The sequence below is a fragment of the Aulonocara sp. 'chitande type north' Nkhata Bay genome, linkage group LG10 (genome assembly GCF_057382095.1).
Source record: "Aulonocara sp. 'chitande type north' Nkhata Bay isolate Kocher_YH1m ecotype deep benthic linkage group LG10, A_spYH_male_GT1.1, whole genome shotgun sequence".
Taxonomy (NCBI): Eukaryota; Metazoa; Chordata; class Actinopteri; order Cichliformes; family Cichlidae; genus Aulonocara; species Aulonocara sp. 'chitande type north' Nkhata Bay.
The window spans coordinates 24,141,362-24,161,669 of record NC_141353.1 but is presented as its reverse complement, the minus strand read 5'-3'; the positions used below and the strand labels follow the sequence as shown (position 1 = coordinate 24,161,669).

The window sequence follows — 20,308 nt, the reverse complement described above, 5'->3', positions numbered from 1 at the left end:
AGCAAAATATAACTGAAAATATACCCATCTGTGTTCTAAAGTTTGTCTGCTGTGTGTGTGTGTACTTGTGTGTTTGTATACCAATGGGTCTCTGTGTGTAAGAGATAAAGGAAGTTAGAGACAGAGAGAGAAAACAGAATATGGGAATGTGAAGTATTCATTATATATATTGTTTTACATTTTTTTCTTTCTTCATTGTGCATTTGCTATTCTGGAAGGGCATATATTATTCATCAAATACACAAAGATCTTTCAACTTACAGAGAATTTTTCCAATATGACTTTTTCCAAACGTGTTAGAGACTGGTCACGGGGTTGATACTGAACGGACTGCATTATTTACAGGTTTTATGAATATGTACTTTCAATACATAATGAATTCTTGCCCAAATAGGATGAACATGCAATTATCTTCTGTTTCTCTTAGCAACATTACTAAAAATATATCTCCTAGCCATCATTTGCCATGCATAGATTGCACTTGTAAACAGGCATAATAGCTGTGTGCAAAGCTTTAATGAGCCATGCCTGTCCAAGCCAGAGAAAATAAAGAAAAAATAATTAATGTATAATTGCTTGACCTCTTTATAAAGTCATAATTCTCTTATATTTGGGCTAATGTGGTACAAAACTGTGCAATATCTGTAATGGCCAGCAGGGGTTGGCTCTCCTATCTTAAAACAAGTCAAAGTGTAGAGAAGACTAGGATAAAAGTAGCCTAATTCACGCATAATTTATTGTCTCAGTCAACATTTCACTAATGACTTAATGGTCTCATTTGGGAATTTCAAGTCATATTGAATGCAAAATTAACTTTATGTTGAATCTGCAGTCACATTAAGTGAAATATATGGTAAAAAGGGACCGCTTGCTCTCTTTATAATTGGCAACTTCATTAATCTACCAGAAAACAACCCTTCTACTCACTTGATCTGTGACCTCAGTAAACACTTTCCTGATAGGTTTATTATCTCAAATGCTAATTTAATGTCTTATTAAAACTTTAATTTATAGTCTAATGAAAATTTAAAGTTTGTTATTGAATCATGCTAACTTTTTTAATCAATCCACTTTTTAACCTCCTAAGACCCGAACTCTTCCACTGCATGGATTTTTAATTTCTCTTTGATATTTGGACATATTGGGGCCCGATGAATGTAAAAACAAAGATTTACCAGATTTTTGTTTTTTGCCTTATTTTTGTTTTTAAGAAAAATGAGAGCCACATATGAGCATATTCGTTTAAAATTTTCATAGAACAGTAGCAGTATAATGTCCTCGTAAGTAGATATCAGGACCTTGTAGAGCAAAATTCAGTATTTTGGTCTAAATAACCCAAAATGTGATTTCCACATATGTGGACACCAGGTCCTGATCAGACACACACTCTGTATGATGATCTTTTCTTTGCTGTTTGCTAACTAAGCTCCCACTAATATTTAGTTTTTTTAAATTTTCGTTCAAATTTTCATACAAAATGTGATCTCAAAGAAATCCTTTAGCTTTTTGTCAAACATCAGGATTTCTACATATTGAATTCAGCGAAGGCGACAGCTTTCAAACAAAACACCTTAAGCTTACACTAAATCAGTTTAGTAAACAGCATCAAATCATATATAGGATGTGACTTGAAACAGCAACTTGAGAGGCTAATACTCACAACAGACTATATTATGAATACTTATAGTACAACATAGTAAACTAAATCTGAATCTATTTTTCTGTTTTTTCAGGTGCTGTCTTTTAAATTGTATACTGCACATAACTTACAGTTATTGCTGATATACACAGCAGTCGTGCTGCGTCTTGGCTTTGTTATTGCTAAAGCACAAATAGCGCTATGGTTCTTTTGATGACATCATGAGATGCATTGTGCTCTCTTATATTACATCTATAGCTCCCGTATGACACTTTGATAGGATGTTGAGATTTATACTAGTTAGAGATAAAAAGGCTCACTTTATTGTGTATGTGTGCAACTTAGTGTGCTTGATTTGTCCCGGCCATATGCTCTAAACAAATGTGTCTGCCTGGTTGTGCATTTATGTTCACACTATCGATATGCACACTATCAATGTGCATCAACACTTCTGACTCTGGGGCTTTTCAACTGTGTGGGTTCAGCTCCTTTTATTCTCCTTTCTTGCTCTTTCTCTAAAAAGAGAAAAGCCCCCTGGCATGAGCTGAGACAAGTCAGATGACATGACAGTGTTGGAAGGGATCAGGATAGCTGTGTGTGACTAACCCGCTTAGTGACACACTCCTAACTGTTTCTGTTAATTGATAGGAACTGCAAGCTTGAAAGGAAATCCTGACAAACGTCCTGTAGAAAAATTGCAGAGTGACAGCATTTCAGCTCTGGGAATCAGGAGCAATTAAAAATAAGAAAATGATGAAATTGATGAAAGGCAAGAAGGAGGTGATACAATACTCAGAGGCAGCAATAAGTTACTATCGGGCTTGGCAAGGGAATAGAGTTCCTGGCAGGATGATCAGAGGTTTTTGGTGTGCTCGTCATGTCAGGAGCTGGGCAGTTATCTGCTGAGATGACTCTAAAAAGTAACAGTACTGCACCTCAATCCATTCCATGAAAATAGACAAGTGCAGAGAAAAACTCACAACGCTTTTGTTGACATAATGATGATTTCTAAAACACTAAAAACAGTCATAAAACATTTCTTGGCATGCATTTTGTTATTATGAAATATATATAGTTGCTTGATAATTCACTTTTGGCATCTTGCCAACAGACTCACCCAAATGATAACCTTTACAAGTAAAATCACACTGAAATTTGCTGCCAATCTTTATGCCACATGGAGGTAAACATGAATAAAGAGGTTATAAAGCTGCCAATAGTTGACTTTTCTCCATAAATAAACTGTTTGGTATTGTAAAGTTCACCCTTTTCTCAATTAAACATCTGATTATCAGCATGAATGAAGGGAAACATATCAACGTGGGTGAGAACCTGAATGGTGAATTGCATTTTTACCTAATTTGCTTGTTGCCTGGGATAATTGAGATATATTTGGCTGATATTTTGAATTGTGGCTAAAGTGGTGCAAACACTGCCTAAGATTATAAGTTAAATTACAGTTAAAATAGCGGGAGCGCTATAGATTATGACTGAAACACGGTCCACTGCACAATACTTTCACAGTTAACACTTTACATTTCTTTGCTCTTGTGTGCAGCACCACCTACACTAGTAACCTCTTGATTCTCAGTAAGACCCACATGAATCCAAATATTGTATCTATTAAATGAAAGTGAGCAGCTCTTTTCATTTCAGAGAAATAAATATACAACTCCAGCGGCCTAACTGAAAGCAGATAGCTGTGCAAGCAACAGACCCTTTTTCTCTCTTTGTGTCTTTGCTTTTTTATTGAAGGGTCTCCTGCAAAGATGAGGTGAACCAAAAGAAAAGATTTTGGTCTGCTGTGAGTGTAGGTGGATTTGTGTGCAAGTGTGTGTCTACTTCAGTGAGGATACAGGCATACAAGTGTATAAATGTGCCGTGGCAGCAGTGCCTACCGACTGCAGGCTATTTTAATGAATAGCACCATTCAGGGCGAGACATGAAGGAAACAAATTTGCTGAAAACACTTCCTTCCGTGAAGGGCCCCAGCTGGTTGGTTGACTGGTTGCTGGCTGCCTAGCAGGCTAAATGGTGTATGTGTGTCAGAGTGGGTACAGCAGGCGATAAGCCTTGCTCCTCTTTATTGGCCATCAGAGTTCCAGGCTTGAAAAAACAACTTCCCTATTGTTGCTCATAAATCAAAACCACTAAATGCTCTTTCAAACTCAATTCCTATTTTCAACTGCAGGGCCATAGCCATAGCTTTGGTGTAATGATCATTCAATTACAGGCCACTCATACAGGGAGTAGAGAAGACCGATATAAACAGTGATCCCCTATCTATCATTTTTCTCTCCTGGGTCTTGTGAGAACTGTTTACATCTGCCTTTGTCTGTCAGGCGTTTATCACACATCTACCTTTGTTTGCATGGAAGCCTGTGTGCACACTCATGCAGAAAAAAAACACAAGCATTTACAAATATTAATAGGATAATTTGTTATCAAACAAGAAATCTGTTCTCTTTTTTCTTTTTTTCGCATCGTCTATCACCCCTTGCTCCCATTTGCTTTTTCTATTTCTTACTCTATCTAGTGTCACTCTTTTAAACGCTTCCTTTCTCAGTCACCATCTCTCCACTATATTACCACATCTTCCACTCTGCCATGGTGCACAGTCTGCAGTCTGAATCTTCCTTGATAAAACGGGACAGCCTGACAGGCTAAGCAGAGTGCTGTCCCTCTACCTCATTTTCTCAGCATTAATCACCCAGGCTTTCAACTGCAAAGAAGAGACTTGTCTCTGTGGGACTCTCCCAGTGCTTTGCTGATCAGTCCTCTTTAGCAACTGTACAGATGCAAATTTGTCATTTGGTTAGTTGAACAAATGCAGTTAATAAGGAAAGGCAGCCTTGTTTTAAGATAAATGGTGCTGTTACCAAAAGGTCACAAGTTCACTTCCTTTAAGAGCCTGTCTGCAGTTCTTTGACCTGTCAGTGCACCCTAGAACAAGACTGATGATTCATTTCAAGTCAGACTCTTTGAATCTTTTTCTTAAAGACATATGAATTGTTTTGACAGTAAAATATTGTGAGAATGGAATGACAAATGTCGTAGCAAATGTCACATATATAATTTCTGTCACCTGGACACATGTATATTGCAAATTGTTTTGTTTAATCTATGCAGTGTTCCCAGGGGTCGCCAAGTGGGCTTTGCCAAGTGGAGGTAGTGTAGGTAAGGGGGCAAAAGGGGAAAAAGACTCATTTACAACTAAGTCTTACAATAATTTTGTAGGGTATATTCATATAAATGTTGCTCCTTCTTTAGGTTTTCCTTTGCTCTTTGTCGTACATGCTACATAGTATATGCAGGAGTTACGTGAAATATTGTATTATGGCTGCTTTCCAAAACCTAGCCTTTGTAAACATGGAAATTGAGAAGAGTTGCTAAAGAAATTCAAATTCAACTCGACCTCATCTCGAAACAAGTCCTGTTACTTAGCAACGACAATGAATCAAATTTGGGGCAGTTATTTTAGTAATTATTTTGAAACATTATCAAAATTACCCTTCATTTCAATGGTCAGGGGACCATAAAAACTGCATGTACAAAATATCCAAATCCAATCGAATATACTTAAATATTTGTTGACTTTACCCATAAATAAGACTTTTTTTTTCACTTTTTCCAGCATATTTGCTGTTATAAAATCTCCCATGAATTTCATTTTTAGAAATTGTTTGAGTTTCATGTCTATCTTTCTTATGATGCTACTGCTGCTAGCTCAACCCAACAGTTGTGTAGCAAAGAGTCTGCCTACTGTACAATGTGCCCAATAAGTCTATTGCACCCTGCCCAGTTTGGCCGGCACCTGTTGTCCTCCTTGACTTTAAATAAGATGAATTTCAATCATCATTTAATTTGTTGTCAAAGAGATTTCATTATATGAATTGCCAACTTTAGCCATAAATCATATAGAGATCCACTGAAAGCTAATATGAATTAGTCCTAAGCCTTAAATTTCCAGCTTACCAAATGTCACATGCTGAGCAGCACTTACATTTGAAAGTAATCTCTCAGTGTCCTCTCTTTGTTGCATTTTTCTCCACCTAAAGTGGGACGTTTTAAAACATCTTTGTTCTTCCTGGAAAATACGTGAACTGTGCACATCTAGCTAGCGCACAGATTCTGTGCCAAACTGCACAGAGAACCTGTTTGTCACTGGTGATGTTTGTTGAACTGCTAGAAAGGTTTCATTTGAGATTACCCATAAAAAGGTTATTTTGTAGTGCTAGCTAGATGCTGAAGTACTGCTGGTGCAACATTATTGATATCTGCATACTTGTTATTAATCTCTGGCTGTCTTCACCAGCATGTCTTTTATACTGTCTTCCTTCTCTTACCCCAACCGGTTGTGGAAGATGGCCGCCCCTCCCTGAGCCTGGTTCTGCTGGAGGTTTCTTCCTGTTAAAAGGGAGTTTTTCCTTCTCACTGTCGCCAAAGTGCTTGCCCATAGCGGGTCATTTCATTGTTGGGTTCCTCTCTGTTTGTATTATTGTAGGGTCTACCTTATAATATAAAACGCCTTGAGGCGACTGTTGAATTCAATTGAATGCATAACAGGAATGAATCAATGGTGGAGAAGGGGCTGCAGTAGGTAGGGTAGGGTCAAGTGGTGAATTAACTGTAGCATCAGCTGGAAAGATGGAGTTAGTAAGTTAGGCAGTTTCATACAAAATACTAACTATCAGATTTATTTAGTCATTCAATCGAAGATTCTGTAATGCTATTCTAGATCATTCCAGCCCTCTTAAACCCCAGAGTGTACCAATAATACAAGGCAGTGACAATAAATTATAACAAATCAGTATACAATGGTACATTTGTTGTCATACTCCACTGTGTTTTACTTTTGACTGGAATGACACTATGGTTAAACACTTATGTCTACTGGATTTACAAATGCTAAATGCCTATTTTTAATCTGTCTCAGCATATCACAGTTAAAACTTGATGATATAAAGGATGAAGTTAAAAGACACAAAAAATACATTTGCATACTGAAACTATTAAAGATTTTGTTTTCATTTTTGTATTGCAGTGAATTCTAACTAAAAACACACAGAAAACCTCCAACTTTTGCCAGCAGGCATGTAAAGTTCTCTGGCTAAAAATGGCTCTCAGTGCTGTCAAAAGTGTCACCGGCTTCAACACATAAGGCAGAGATGGTAAAGATGTAAACTACCTAGCTAAGTTTTCAGATGGGTTTCACAAAGTCTTTCAGGAGAACAGTGGCAGTGAGACACTGAATAATTTCAGATTTATTTTACCTTTAAATTCAGTCTGGAATGGTGTTCAGGCAGATATGGACAGATGCAGATTTGAATAGGTATGCATGTGTAGGTTTCTGTAAGCATATATTAGTTTAGTTGAATGTGTTAAAATCCATTCTTCATGATCATGATGCTTTCTATTTTATTTTAAATAATTTTTACTAATTCAACATTTTCTTCTCTGATTTTTGTCTTACAGGGATACCATCTAGGCCTAGTGTTTGTTCTTCTGGATGGCACACACACACTTACATGCATACATTTACATTTATATGTATCAGCCACAACCTTAAAACCAGCGACCATTGAAGTGAACAACATTGATCAGTTCATTTAAATGCAGCACTCTTCTGGGAAACCTTGGGCTCTGACATTCATATGGATTTTACTTTGACTTGAACTGCTTACCTAACCTTTGTTCCCGACTAAGCACACCCCACCATTGCAACAACATTCCCCAACAACTGCAACCTTCCCAAGCTGTATAATTTACCCCCGTGATATAAAAACTCCTCAGGAATGGGTGAAGAACACAACAAAGACAAAAGTTCCCAGATACTTATCTGATGATGAATCAGTGGAATTCTCCAGAATGAGCCACAAATTCACAGGAGATACACTCTAAAGAAGCCAGGCACCAGAGGACACCCAGCCTCAGACACCCCATGTCCATATCTGGACAGGTTAGATTTGCTTTTGCAGATCAAGTGGAACCCAGTGCTAGGCAATTAGATTCATTGTTATGGCTAATCTGATATAAATTTAAGAGGCACAAACAAAAAGTTCCACTTCTCCATAAAAAAGCAAAACCCAGTTAAGTAAGCTATTAAGTTCTTTTGATGTTTTGCACTACTTACAATGCTCCTACTCCATTTATCATATCAAGTAGCCAACTCATGTAGGTAAGTAATAATGGTGGTAAGTGACAAAAAACTGCTATGTACACATTGCAACACAAGCCGGATTATTTGTGCCAAATGCTTCCCCTTAAACACTTCAGGATGTAAGCGAAAAGTCTGAACCTGGAGTTACACAGTACATGAAACAAAAGATAACCATGACTCTGGTCATGCTCCTGACCTGATGTACCACCTATTTGGACATTATATTCCCTTCTACTACTGACTGCTGCTTAGTCACTTGGCTCTATCTGACCCATCTCTAATCATTGTTATTTACATTTTGAAGAGATCTAGTTCCTTAATCCAGAAAGAATACCACAGGAGATTCAGATATTAATTGTAGGATATGTTTACCTGGCTGCAGAACTAGGGCAGCCACACATCTATAAGTTATAAAAGTTATAAGTTATTTTTGAACTGCCAAAAATATTATGCTTATCCATTTATTCAGATAAAATATTTTCTAATTTAATATCAGCTCACTGACTTTTATATGGCTGCAAATACAAGTAAACATAGTATAGAAAGACTCCAGATAAAGGCTTCAAGGCTACCTGTAGAATTTCTTCTTTATCTTACAACATTAAGATAAAGAAGAAAGGGTTCAATGGGTTACAACATTAACCCATTGAACCCTTCCTAACAGCAAAGCAGATATAATCTAAAAATATAATATAGAGTAAGTTTGCCACTAAACTTCGTCTATAAGTTACACGACAAAAGCAAAAATATATTTTAAAAAAACAAACAAACAAAAAAAGCAGGTTGCCGGATTCTAGTGCTGGAGAAGATAGAACATTTATGGGGAGATTCACCACATAGAGCAATCTGATCACTTAATAAACTGGATTTTCACACAAAGAAAAAAATACTTGCCAAGCTCTCTTTTTGCCACCTCAGTGCATTGTATTTCATTTTATCTTGTTGCATGGAAAGCAAGTGCTTTGAGAGCAGATGTACCTGATCCTTTTGCCAACTTGACCAGGCAACTCAAAGCCATATGAGCTCCAGAGCCCCATGCTCTGGTATAATTTAAAACAGAAACTACATCTCTCTACCACTCTTTTTCATTCATTTCAAATCTCTGAGATATAAAAAAAATTACCCATTAGTAATAGCTGGGGTAGGACCTACTTTGGGAGAGCAAGAGCTAAAGCATCCACAAAGATCCACTTTGTTGTATGTATTGATTTTCTGTGTGCATGCAATTCACATGCAGTTCCAGACATCAGAATGATATTGCATCTGTGGTTGAAATGACACATTTCCTGCTTCAATATTTAGAACACATGTAAGGGAATAAGTGTACTTGTCCTGATACTGCATCCATTGTGACTGAGTGACTGAATTGCAGGAACTCTCTCACTGCCAGCTCTACTTTCCACTATTCATTTTTTCCCTTCCAACACTCTATTTTTTGGTTCATTGGCTTAATTTCCCTCTGCTGGAGTATAGAGGATGTGAAGAAAAATCTTCAAAGGGTTTAGATGGTGTGTTCCACAGATTCATTGGCTGCACTGAATATTTAGTGTCACATGCAGATGCAGATAGAAAAAACGTGTGCATACAGTTACTAGAGGGTTAAAAACATCCACGCATACTACTTATTTGAGCCACATTTTTGGACTAAAATATTGACATTACTTGCAACCATTTAATACAGCGAGGCATGGCAATAACCCCCTTTTCACAGAAAATATTTAAACCTTTATATGCTAATGTAAGCATTTTATTATTCAATACTTATTTTTTCTCCTTTTTTTCATAATTTTAATTGGAGTTAAATGATTCCTGCATTGGTTCCCAATAATTTGTCAAGATGACAGCCATTGCTCTAGTTTTTCATTAAAAAGCAGCAGAAATAGAAAATTAAACCTATCATCACCAATTATACAAAATGCCAAGACATATTCATTAATAATCCACTTATGTGGATTAGCATATGATTATGCAGTGTTTCCAATTAAGTACAAAGGGTAACATGTTCAAGATATGTGGTGTCTACATCTAAACCAGTGTGTTTACTGCCTCATTGCATGCATCATGCACGAAGGGTGTTTTGATTTAAAGTGCTTTTATTGACAAAGACACAAAAAATAATATTATTTAATATTTGATAGTATTAATAATTATTATTCATATTAAATAAATAAAAAAACACCTGACTACAGCACCAAAAGATTGTATGAAGTCTGAAGTCTGTGTCTGTTGAGTGGCTGTTTGATATTGATGAAACATAAACAAACTTTATGGTGGAGAAGTTTTTCCCCATCTTCTTGTTCAGTTTTGAATATTTAGTTTGAAACAAGAAATAACATCATGTTTAATAGTATTCAATCATTTTATGTAATTATTGTATCTTATATGAACATTTGTGAAAACACAGATATAATCAGTAATGCAAAGGTCAAATGAAGACAATATGCAATGCAACAAAAAATGCAATAATAAATCAATTTGAACTCTAAGGTTCAGATCAATTTCATAGAAAATGTTGGTAGGATGCAAATGTTTTCTTTTTTTTTCTAAATTAGCATTTTAAATCTGTTAATAATAATAATAATAATAATAATAATAATAATAATAATAATAATAATAATAATAATACATTAATAGAAGGGTCTTTGAATATTGCCAAGGATTATACATAGCTGTTTTGTATGCCATCACTGCATGGTATGATCACAGTTGCCATTAGGTTAGCCACTTTATTAGGGTTAAGCAAAGACGTGTTCTGCTTGTTCTGTTTTAATAAGTTTGTAGATCTGTGAAAGATAGAATGTCTTGTATCCTACATGAAAAATCTGATGTTCTAGGTAAATTGTGTTTGAGATCCTTGTTCAGTTGACACTGAGATAAAGTGTATTGTGATCTACGATCTTTGTAAACTGATTTTCAAAGATTTGCTCATTTTAAAACCTGTTGTGCATTTTTTTTCACATGTAAATTAGAAGACTAAAGTAACAATAATGGCAGTCTCTATAAACTGTCCTTGTATCTTCCTTCTTTCCCTACTTTATTCATCACCCTCTTCCCCTCTGTCTATGAGGCAGAGGCTGAAGAGATGGGACGTTTCAACCCTTAATGCCCTGTATGTCAGGCTGTGTTGTGGAACTGCCAGTGAAATCAGACTGCCAGAGAACTATTGGTGCAACCCCAATGGAGCCTCGGAGCACTGACTTTGTTCCACCTCCAGCAGTGACTGGGCATTTTCTCTGCAGAACAATATTCAGTCAAATAATCAGTTTAAACAGTGCTGAGAAACTTTTTTTCTATACTAACTGAACTTGTATGCATTTACCCAAAGCCTAGTTGCAAGAATCACATATGCATGAACTCTGACCCTTTATGTGTATGTTAGGGTTGTTGAATGTAGAAGATAACGGACTCTATATAAAATAGAATTCTATTGTTCTGGTGACTTTGGCCACAAATTGGCCTTTGCAGTTTTTATTTTTATTTTTTGGTCATTCCACAGACATGGCTTATTGATTCTTTATCAAATAATGTTTTGTTCTGTTTTTCTTATTTGCCTAGAAGTTTTTACCACACCTTAGAAGACAGTGAATGCCATATACTGTTATATTATGTGTATATTTTGTGAATATAATGAGATATTTATGTATGTACTCCTATTGTATGGCTCTGCTTGATGATCATCTCCACATCTTCACAATATTAGCCATTTGTACCTGTCTGAATGACTACAGCTTTTTACATTTTATGAATTTAGTTGATCCCTTTTTGCTCCTTTATACACTGTTACCAAGTAAGGCTTGCTTTTTGTTTGTGTTTATTTATTAATTTATTTTCAAAAGATAATATGTGCATATGTCCATGTTTTGTCAATAAATGACCCCTGCTCATTTTCACATATATATATATATATATATATGCATTGAAACATGCATTTATATATACATTGAGTCATCACTCAAAGTGCAGACTGAAAAAAGAAATCAGAACAACAATGAGATGAGAGTACATATTTGCACTATTTCTCCTTATAAAACCTTATCAAACTCTGAGTTCACGCTACAGCATAGTGTTAGGGTTCATTTCAAGCCTTTTTTCTTGTTTTCCAAGCATTCTGCTTTAATTTGCATCAGGTAATTTTAATATTGCAACACCCAACCTTTAGATCATACACTATTGCTCTGATTTTTTTCCTGTAACATTTCTTTTAAGAGTTGCAAATTCACTGTTCCGTCAGTGATTACGGAATAACCCGGGCTTAAAAATAGGAAAAGAGTCTCAAACTGCGATGCTCTATGTTAGTATTGGCGTGCGGTGCCTATTCCCTCTAACAAAATGCTGTGCAAGTTATCTAGATTTCTTCTATTTTTCACGTCTTTTATGATGCATGTTATACTCCCAGTGTGCTCTTTTGAGGGAAGCGCCTGAATTTCCTGTTTGTAGGCAGTTTTGGACTGGTGAACACCTCTCTGTATAAATGCCTTTCTAGCTTTATATCAGGTTCATACATCTATGTAATACATCACTTATGGTCCTATGAAAGTTGTTTCAATTCAGGGATGGTTTAGACCAGCTCCCAAACTTAGCATGTTTTTATTACCTCATATAAGATGGCATTAACTTAATTGGAACACCTGACTTCAAGTAGCCTCTGAAGAAGTCATTAAAATAGGTTCATCTACTTTTTTGTTTTAGCCTGCACCGTGAATGATTACTCTGTGTGTTTAATAAAGACACGGCAAAATTACCTTTGTTTGTGTGTTATTAGTTTAGTCAGAAAATCTTTGAAGCTCTTGTGAGATTTGTAAGACACAATCTGTTGTTTGTAAAACTTTCAATATGCAATTTATGTAGTTCTTCTCAATAGGACACATTTCCTTATTATTGACAAAATAGAAACTCAATACGGTTTAAGATAGCTTAATTTGTTTCCTTTAACTACATTATATGAAGACCATATCTTGCAGTTAAGGTGCTGCACAGTAACTGTAATTAACACAAATATCAAATCAGAAAATCACATGCCTGTAACTCAGTGGGTTTAGGCACATTCAAACTGAGCATTAGAATGTGGAAGAAAGGTGACTTAAGTGACTTTAAATACAGCATGATTGTTGCTGCTAGACTGGATGTCTGAGGATTTATAAAACTGCTAATCTAATTGGATTTTTCCACAGAATCATCTCTAGAGGTTACAGAGAATGGTCCGAAAAGGTGAAAATATCCATTGAGTACCAGTTGTCTGAATGAAAATCCCTTTTCAGAGGTCAAAGGAGAATGGTGAGACTGCTTTGAGCAAAGGTATGCAACAGTAACTTAAATAGCCACTTGTAACAACCAAGTAAATCACAAGAGCATCTGTGAAAGCACAAGACATCTGGTGGTATTGGTGTAAAACTGGGGGGGATATTTTTTGGCACATTTTGGGCCCTTTAGGTGCATGCGAGCATAATTTTGTTGCTGACCATGCCCATCTGTTTATGACTATAGTGTACCCATCTTCTGATTGGCTTCAATCCATCAGAAACAAGCCATATTATTAGATACAAATCATCTTGAATGGGTTTCTTGAACATGAAACAGTTACAAGATCTCAGTCCAACAGAGTGTCAAAGCAATTTCATAGATCAGAAGATTAGCATCATGGATGTTCAGTCAATAGATATGCAGCAAGTGTGCGATGCTATTGTGTCAGTATGAACCGGATCGCTAAGGAATGTTTCCACTACCTTGTTGAATTCAAGCCATAAAGAATTATGGCAGTTTGGGAGGCAAAACAGGGTTCAACTTAGGACTATAAGGTGTATAAGGTGTACCTAATCAAGTTTCCACTAATTGGAGCATGTCATGACAAAAAAGGTAGAGGAATGATTTATGGTGACTCATTCAAGCATTTATGTAATTCACTCTGAGTATTATCTGCTCCATGAGTGGGGGTATGCTACAATAAACTACAGCTGATCGCACTGCAAACACAGAGTGCACTGCAAACAGGTACACAAGCAATCATGTTTAGACAGCTAATATACAAGCATGAACACATATACAGGCAACACATGGCCAGGTGTAGGTGAAATAGTGCTTTAAACCTCTATCACACTCTACTCCCTCTGCATTTCAGCTTCTCTACATTAAGAGCAGCTGGCAGGCAGAAATAACCCAGACCACGGAGGGAAAAAGTACATTTTATTATCCAACTTCCTCTTCCGTTTGGATGGTGCTTGTGAGACCTGTCTTAGTCTTGGTCACAGCAGCCAATCAAAAAAGGGTAGAGTGCCATCTATTGGTGTATAACCTGAATCCTCAATTTTCTCCATCCCCACCTATCCACTCTTCCTCCCCCCACAGACACACAGGCACACGGCTCCGACACACTGACTCACCATATGTTTTTACACACGCAAAAGGAAACACAGTTTGAGCACACACTGTAACCCCGCACACACAAAGACTGACACATGGAAACGTTCTGGTTTTTTTTACCCACACAGTTGCTAGGACACACAGATTCATACATTTATTAATACTAATAAATACAAATCAACAATAATTTCTACAGAAAGTTAAATAAAATAACATAAAATATCATAAAAATAAAAAATGAATAATATTAAACACTACTACATCACACTATTAAGCTATATTAAGGTATTAGTAAGCTATTAGCAAGTGGTTATTTCATTTAATGGCAATACTCCTCCTTAGTATGTCATTTATAAATACATAAATATAATTATGACTGTGATTATGATTTTTAATAGCAGTAATGTAGTAGCAGTGATAGCTGTACATTGTGTAACAGTAACACACCTAAGTAATGAGGACAATGATACATAAATGATTAGTTAAGCACTTCCTAATACCTTGCTAATGCTTAATAGTGTGACTTTATATGTATGTAATTTGGGGTGACTTTTTTCTGAGATTTCATGATTATTTCAGAATAAATTATGCCAATATTTTATTTATTGAATTTTAGTACAAATAAGGAACTTATCTTTGCTCATAAACATTTTCACTTGAATTTACCAGGTGATCATAAACGAAATGAAAGAAAGAAATGCAAAAACATAATTTAAATACTCATTTTAAGCTGTCTCTATGAAGGTAACCTTCTCCCCTTTTTTTGGGGGGGGGGGGGGGGGGGGGGCAGGAAGTTATCATAGCCAAACTATTGTGTAAAATAGGTTTTGCACATGCTTTGTTTCCTTTATGTAAAAGTGTAAACATAGAGTTCATCCAGTAAGCCTGTCTGGCTTCCAAGGTCACTGGAGTTTGAACTCTTGAAGGTAGAGCTGCAAGAACAAGGATGACTCGTGTAGGTAGAGTAAATTGAAGGCAGCTTATTCTGCCGACCTTTGACCACTGTGAAAAAAAATGTTTATTTACACCCACAGTTGCACACATGCAAGTAAACAAGTGCACCCTCCATGCAGACATGCTAGCCGCAAATAGAGTGTGCAAAGTTGGGCCAAAATGTAGCTGTCTATGAGTGCTCATGACGATTTCCACAGCACTGTCAGCAGGCACCATATTATTAAGAGAGAGAGAGGGGAAGACACATAACAATGGTGTTCAAGCATTTCAGCTTGAACTCTAGAACCAGTTTTCACAGAACATCTAAAGTCAGGACAAACATCTTTATCTTAACATCATCTTCTATAGTTTATTAATGTGTATCTACAATGAATTTCAAGCATCATTGTTCTACCAAAAAGACACTAATTCTAACAGTGTGTTAATGTGTGCAGGTGCCAGCTCTTATATGGTCGAGTTTTTGGCAAAAATTAGGACACTGGTTACATCTTTTCCACATGTGTAAATATGTCAGTGAAAAAGCAATAACATTTGTTTTGCTGTATATTTTCTCCTAAGCACACTAAAATTTATCAGCATACACTGATGGCTAAACAGTATGCAGTGCAATAGTCATAAAATGGAACACAACAGGGCACTACCACCTGGGCCCCACTTAAAACAATACATTGTTCTAACCACCTTTGACAGTACAAATAACTATTGCTTCTGTCGCCTTATTGGCATGGAGATGTAGTGCCCTCATCTGCGTTCTAAAGCTGGTTCCTATGAAGTCTCTTCATACCAAATCCTTTAAGTATATCATTAAAATTCTTCTCGATACCATAGCAACTGAGCTTTTCCTGATGCAGGAGGTCAGTGGGAGCCTTTAGAGAAAACAGCAGGTTACCAATGGCTGGGTCTCCCACGCTGACAGGTGAGAGGTTACATCTCAACTTCTGCATCAGGTTTGAACTCTCCTCCACCAGATTACTCATGAGTATACATTTGTATTGTATTTGGTGTTACTCCAATCCTATGTCAAAGACACTCAAGGGGCCTGCTTTTTTAGTATTCTCATCTCATCTGTTATTTTGGTTCTTGAATTGTTAGCATAACACTTTTTGTACAGAAGATGATGGTAGCCTTAGTTTATCTGCTGCCTGTAGTTTTGACATTCTAAGAGAAAATATCACCAATTTTAACTCATCAAGCATTCATGCAATAAAGGAAAAGAGGGTTTGATCACACAGTGAAATAAATTAATGTAATCTAAAGGCCACTTCCTGCAGTTTATGAATTGATTTTGAATCAGCATCAGCAAAACCATCATGTTTTTAGTGTTTCACTGTACAAGCAGTAAACACTAAAAACATTCATTGCTTTCTAATCTAAAACCAAGTCAAAACAACTGGGAATTGTTTGTTTTTTTTCTTTTAATGATAAGTACATAGCAGAATGATAACGTGGATGCTCAGAGAATCGGGATAATGAATAGCCTCCTGAAACCTGTATTGTGAAACAACTGACAAGCTGGAGGAGGTGAAAGCATAACCTTCATGACAACCATCAGGGTGTTGAACATGAGCAATCCACCATATGTGCCTGTGTGGGCTTGTGTACTTATATTCATCACATTATGGGTATATACTGTAAAGCTGTAAACACACAGTCACTGTTTTTTTTTTCATCATTAAACATATCACTGATATGCCAGACTTGCAATCTTTATTTGGTTTATAATGGAGCACTGTAACAAAAAATAATTTCCCCCAGGGATCAATAAAGTATTCTGATTCTGATTCTGATTTATTTAATTTTATTTTATTCTATTCCCAACTCCCCTGTGGTTTCAAACCCACTCCAAGCTTCACTTTTTCCCATTATTTATCTCCCCTACCTGAATCCACTTGACTGATAAGCCCTGTCAATATTTTTCCCACCTTCTACTTTTTGCCAGATAGCTTTGGCCCGCTCTGCTTGAGCTCTGTAACCTTGTTTTTGACCTGTTTTGATTCCTGTGTTTCTCCCTGCTTTGATTTTGCCTACCTGTTGTAGTTTATTTTTTTATTTACTTTGGAGCCCTGTAAGAGAAGTTTCCAAAAAAAGATTCTCAGAAACAAGATTCCAGTAAGCAATTCTAGAGTGCTTTCTCTGTCTTTGCTCAATTTTTGGACTAGATGCGTAAATAAATCACACTTCCGAGCACATCCTTGTTAACAGGGACGATAAAGCTAAAAACTTCTAATGCTTTAGAAGATTAATGAGTTACATTAGTGATGTTTGTAATGCAAACCAAAACAGTGCCGGTGCCTGACTATATTGTCTGCCTTTAAGTTTGCACTGGCATTTGCCAGTGCATTTGTAATATATTTATCTGTCCTGATCACAAATGGTCAAGGACTGTTAGTGCTGTATTAAAAATCCTTTTTTTTCAAGATTTAAAAATGATTTAAAAATTAAAAATCAGCAGTACTTTCCAGCTCCTTGTGAAAATGTATGAAAATCAATACAGTCATCTTTATTTCCAAACAAATAATAAAATGGTAAATGGCCTGTATTTGTATAGCACTTTACTAAGTCCCTAAGTACCTCAAAGCACTTCACACTACATTCAGTCATTCAAACACTGGTGATGGTAAGCTACATTGTAGCCACAGCCACCCTGGGGCACACTGACAGAGGCGAGGCTGCCGGACACTGGCGCCACCGGGCCCTCTGACCACCACCAGTAGGCAACGGGTGAACTGTCTTGCCCAAGGACACAACGACCGAGACTGTCCGAGCCGGGGCTCGAACCAATAACCTTCCGATTAGAAGACAAACTGCCAACTCTTGAGCTTTGAGCTATGAGCCATGTATTTATGGCACGTGTTCATGCATGCCTCTAAATGTCTCAATTGTATTCTACATACATGTTTAGTCCATTAGTCCATTCACACTAATGGACTAAATAACAATGCTGGTTTGGCTGCTATCCAGTAATGTTTAGCTCTGTGCCTAACCACAAACATGTATCTAATTCCTTACATTTGCATAGTGTGAAGAATAGTGTTACTCCTAACCCTGCAGTTTAGATGAAAAAAAAAACCCCATTTATTGCAAGCATTACAGCAGGGGAGGATGACAGAAAGAAACATTGTGAGAGAAAAAGAGCACATACTGGGTGATGGGAAAATCTCATCTGTACTTAAAGAGAAACCAGTGCTATTAAGCAGCTTGGTGTGAGCTTGACGTCTAAATTATACTCTACATTATAAAATACCAATGATGCGCTTGGCCATTAATCCATATACCGCAAATAAGAAGCTAGCTCATAGTCTGCAGGTAGTCGATTCAAATGTAAAATATTAACATGGTTACCACATAACAGGTAATAATGGTTTTACATTGGGAGAACAATATTTAGAATTTCAGCACAGAAAAGGAAGAATATGAAGATATGCGCATCTTGAAACGAAGCTGAAAGGAAGTTCTTAAGTTGTCTATGGGGGGGTTTAGAGTTAAAGTGTTAAAGGTTCACTGTAAAATGTAATTGCATGGTAATTTGAAATTACCACATTTTTATGTTTTATGTTAATATGTTAAAAAAGTAAGTATGTCATATCTAGCTTTATTGAGGATTATCCTGCCTTGTAGAAAAAAATATACTGGGGACTTTTATTTCAAATTGCTAACGGATTTGCTATTTTTGACCTGTAGCCAAAAAGTCGACGTGAAGTGTAACAAACCTGAAGTAGACATTAAAAATATAAAGAAAAATGCGCTATAATCCATTTAGGGAAATTCCTAAATAACAGATCTACTCTGCCAACAAGATAAAGCAAAAAAAAAAAAAAAACTTACAAGATTACCTTTTTTTTTTTTTTTTTTTTTTTTTTTCTTAAACAAGATTACCTTAAGTAGAAGAATGATAAGAGGCTAGATTGTGTGGACAGAATTATGCTAATATGGAACACAGGGGACCTCCCCTGGGTATAGGAAGCAAGCTGAATGAGAAGAGACTACAGTGCACAGTTGGTAAATTTGTGCATTTTTATGCTGTTGTTATTGTTATTTGTATTTAAAAAAAATCATTTTACTGTTATAATGAGTATGAGCAATGAGAGTTTGATGTGCTTAAGTCTATATGGCTTATGTTGTTTGTGAATATATGTGAATATAGACTACCGTTTATGTCCATATTGTTAAAGAATGCATTTGTGGCGGGTGCAGCATTAAAGACAAATAAGGTCAAATCCACATTACCATGGTAACCCACCAGAAGAGACCAGCTGGTCCATCTGTTATTCAGCTAACTTTGAGTCGGCTCTCCCACACCTCATACCAGCTGCTGCTGTTATAGTCATACAGGATCTGCTTGTTCACTCAAGCAGCAACATCCTGTGCTGCGCTGTTTCCCTGGAATATAATTGTGAGGGATTCAGTCCCCCCCCCCCCCAAAGAAAAAAAGACTGTCATGCCCTTTTTTTTTTTGTAAGCGGAAAGGTCAGACAAATGGAGGTATCTTATTTTGCCTTGCTGCTTAAGGTAGAGAAAGGGGTAAGACAGGGAGAGTTTTCTGTGCTGTGGGTCATAAAGGTAAGCAGTTTTGTCTGGTCTGTTTTTTAGATGTTTTTTTCTATCCAACAAGTAATATTGCCTTTGTTGCAAGCACAGTGGTTGTACTGACAGCTTTCAATACACCTTACCAAGTTTGCTTGCATTAGCTGAACTTAACACTTCACCATCTTACATGGCCTCTTCCCTCATTAGTCCATGACAAATTAAGATAGGAGTGTGTTGAACTTGTATTTGGTAGATTTTCACTGGAACTCTTAACCTGAGGTCCAATATCATGTTGGAGATATTGGAGGCTGATTCAGAATGAGGCTAACATTAGGCTGAAAAATTGAAATAAACCTATCAGAGAGACAGCAAAAACTGGTGTGTAAATACTGTAATTACAGTTAGAATACTTTTGTTTATCCCGTTGAATTAAAGCTGAAAGTCTGAACAGAGGCAAAAATGATGAAAACTGTGTCATTGTCCAAATATTTGTGAACTTCCTGTTTGCTGCCTTCTTTATAATCTTATGTACACAGATGACTTAGCTGTTCTGGCTCCCTGTAGTTCTGGCAACTGTTATGTTATGGTGTGTGGTATGACACTGAATTTAACACTAAAAAGACTTTGATAATGATTGCTGAATCCAAGTAGAATCAGAAGCAAATTTTCCT

The 20,308-nt window shown here is 36.5% G+C and overlaps 1 protein-coding gene across 1 annotated transcript in view; it reads left to right on the top strand.

Moving 5' to 3' along the window:
- Positions 1–12,541, top strand: part of gabra6b (gamma-aminobutyric acid type A receptor subunit alpha6b) — a 30,950-nt gene extending 18,409 nt beyond the window's left edge. The window contains exon 10 of the mRNA XM_086309218.1: positions 7,115–12,541. Within this exon, the coding sequence (XP_086165344.1) occupies positions 7,115–7,127 (13 nt within the window). The 3' untranslated portion in view covers positions 7,128–12,541. The remainder of the gene's footprint in view (positions 1–7,114) is intronic.
- The last annotated feature ends 7,767 nt before the right edge of the window (positions 12,542–20,308 follow it).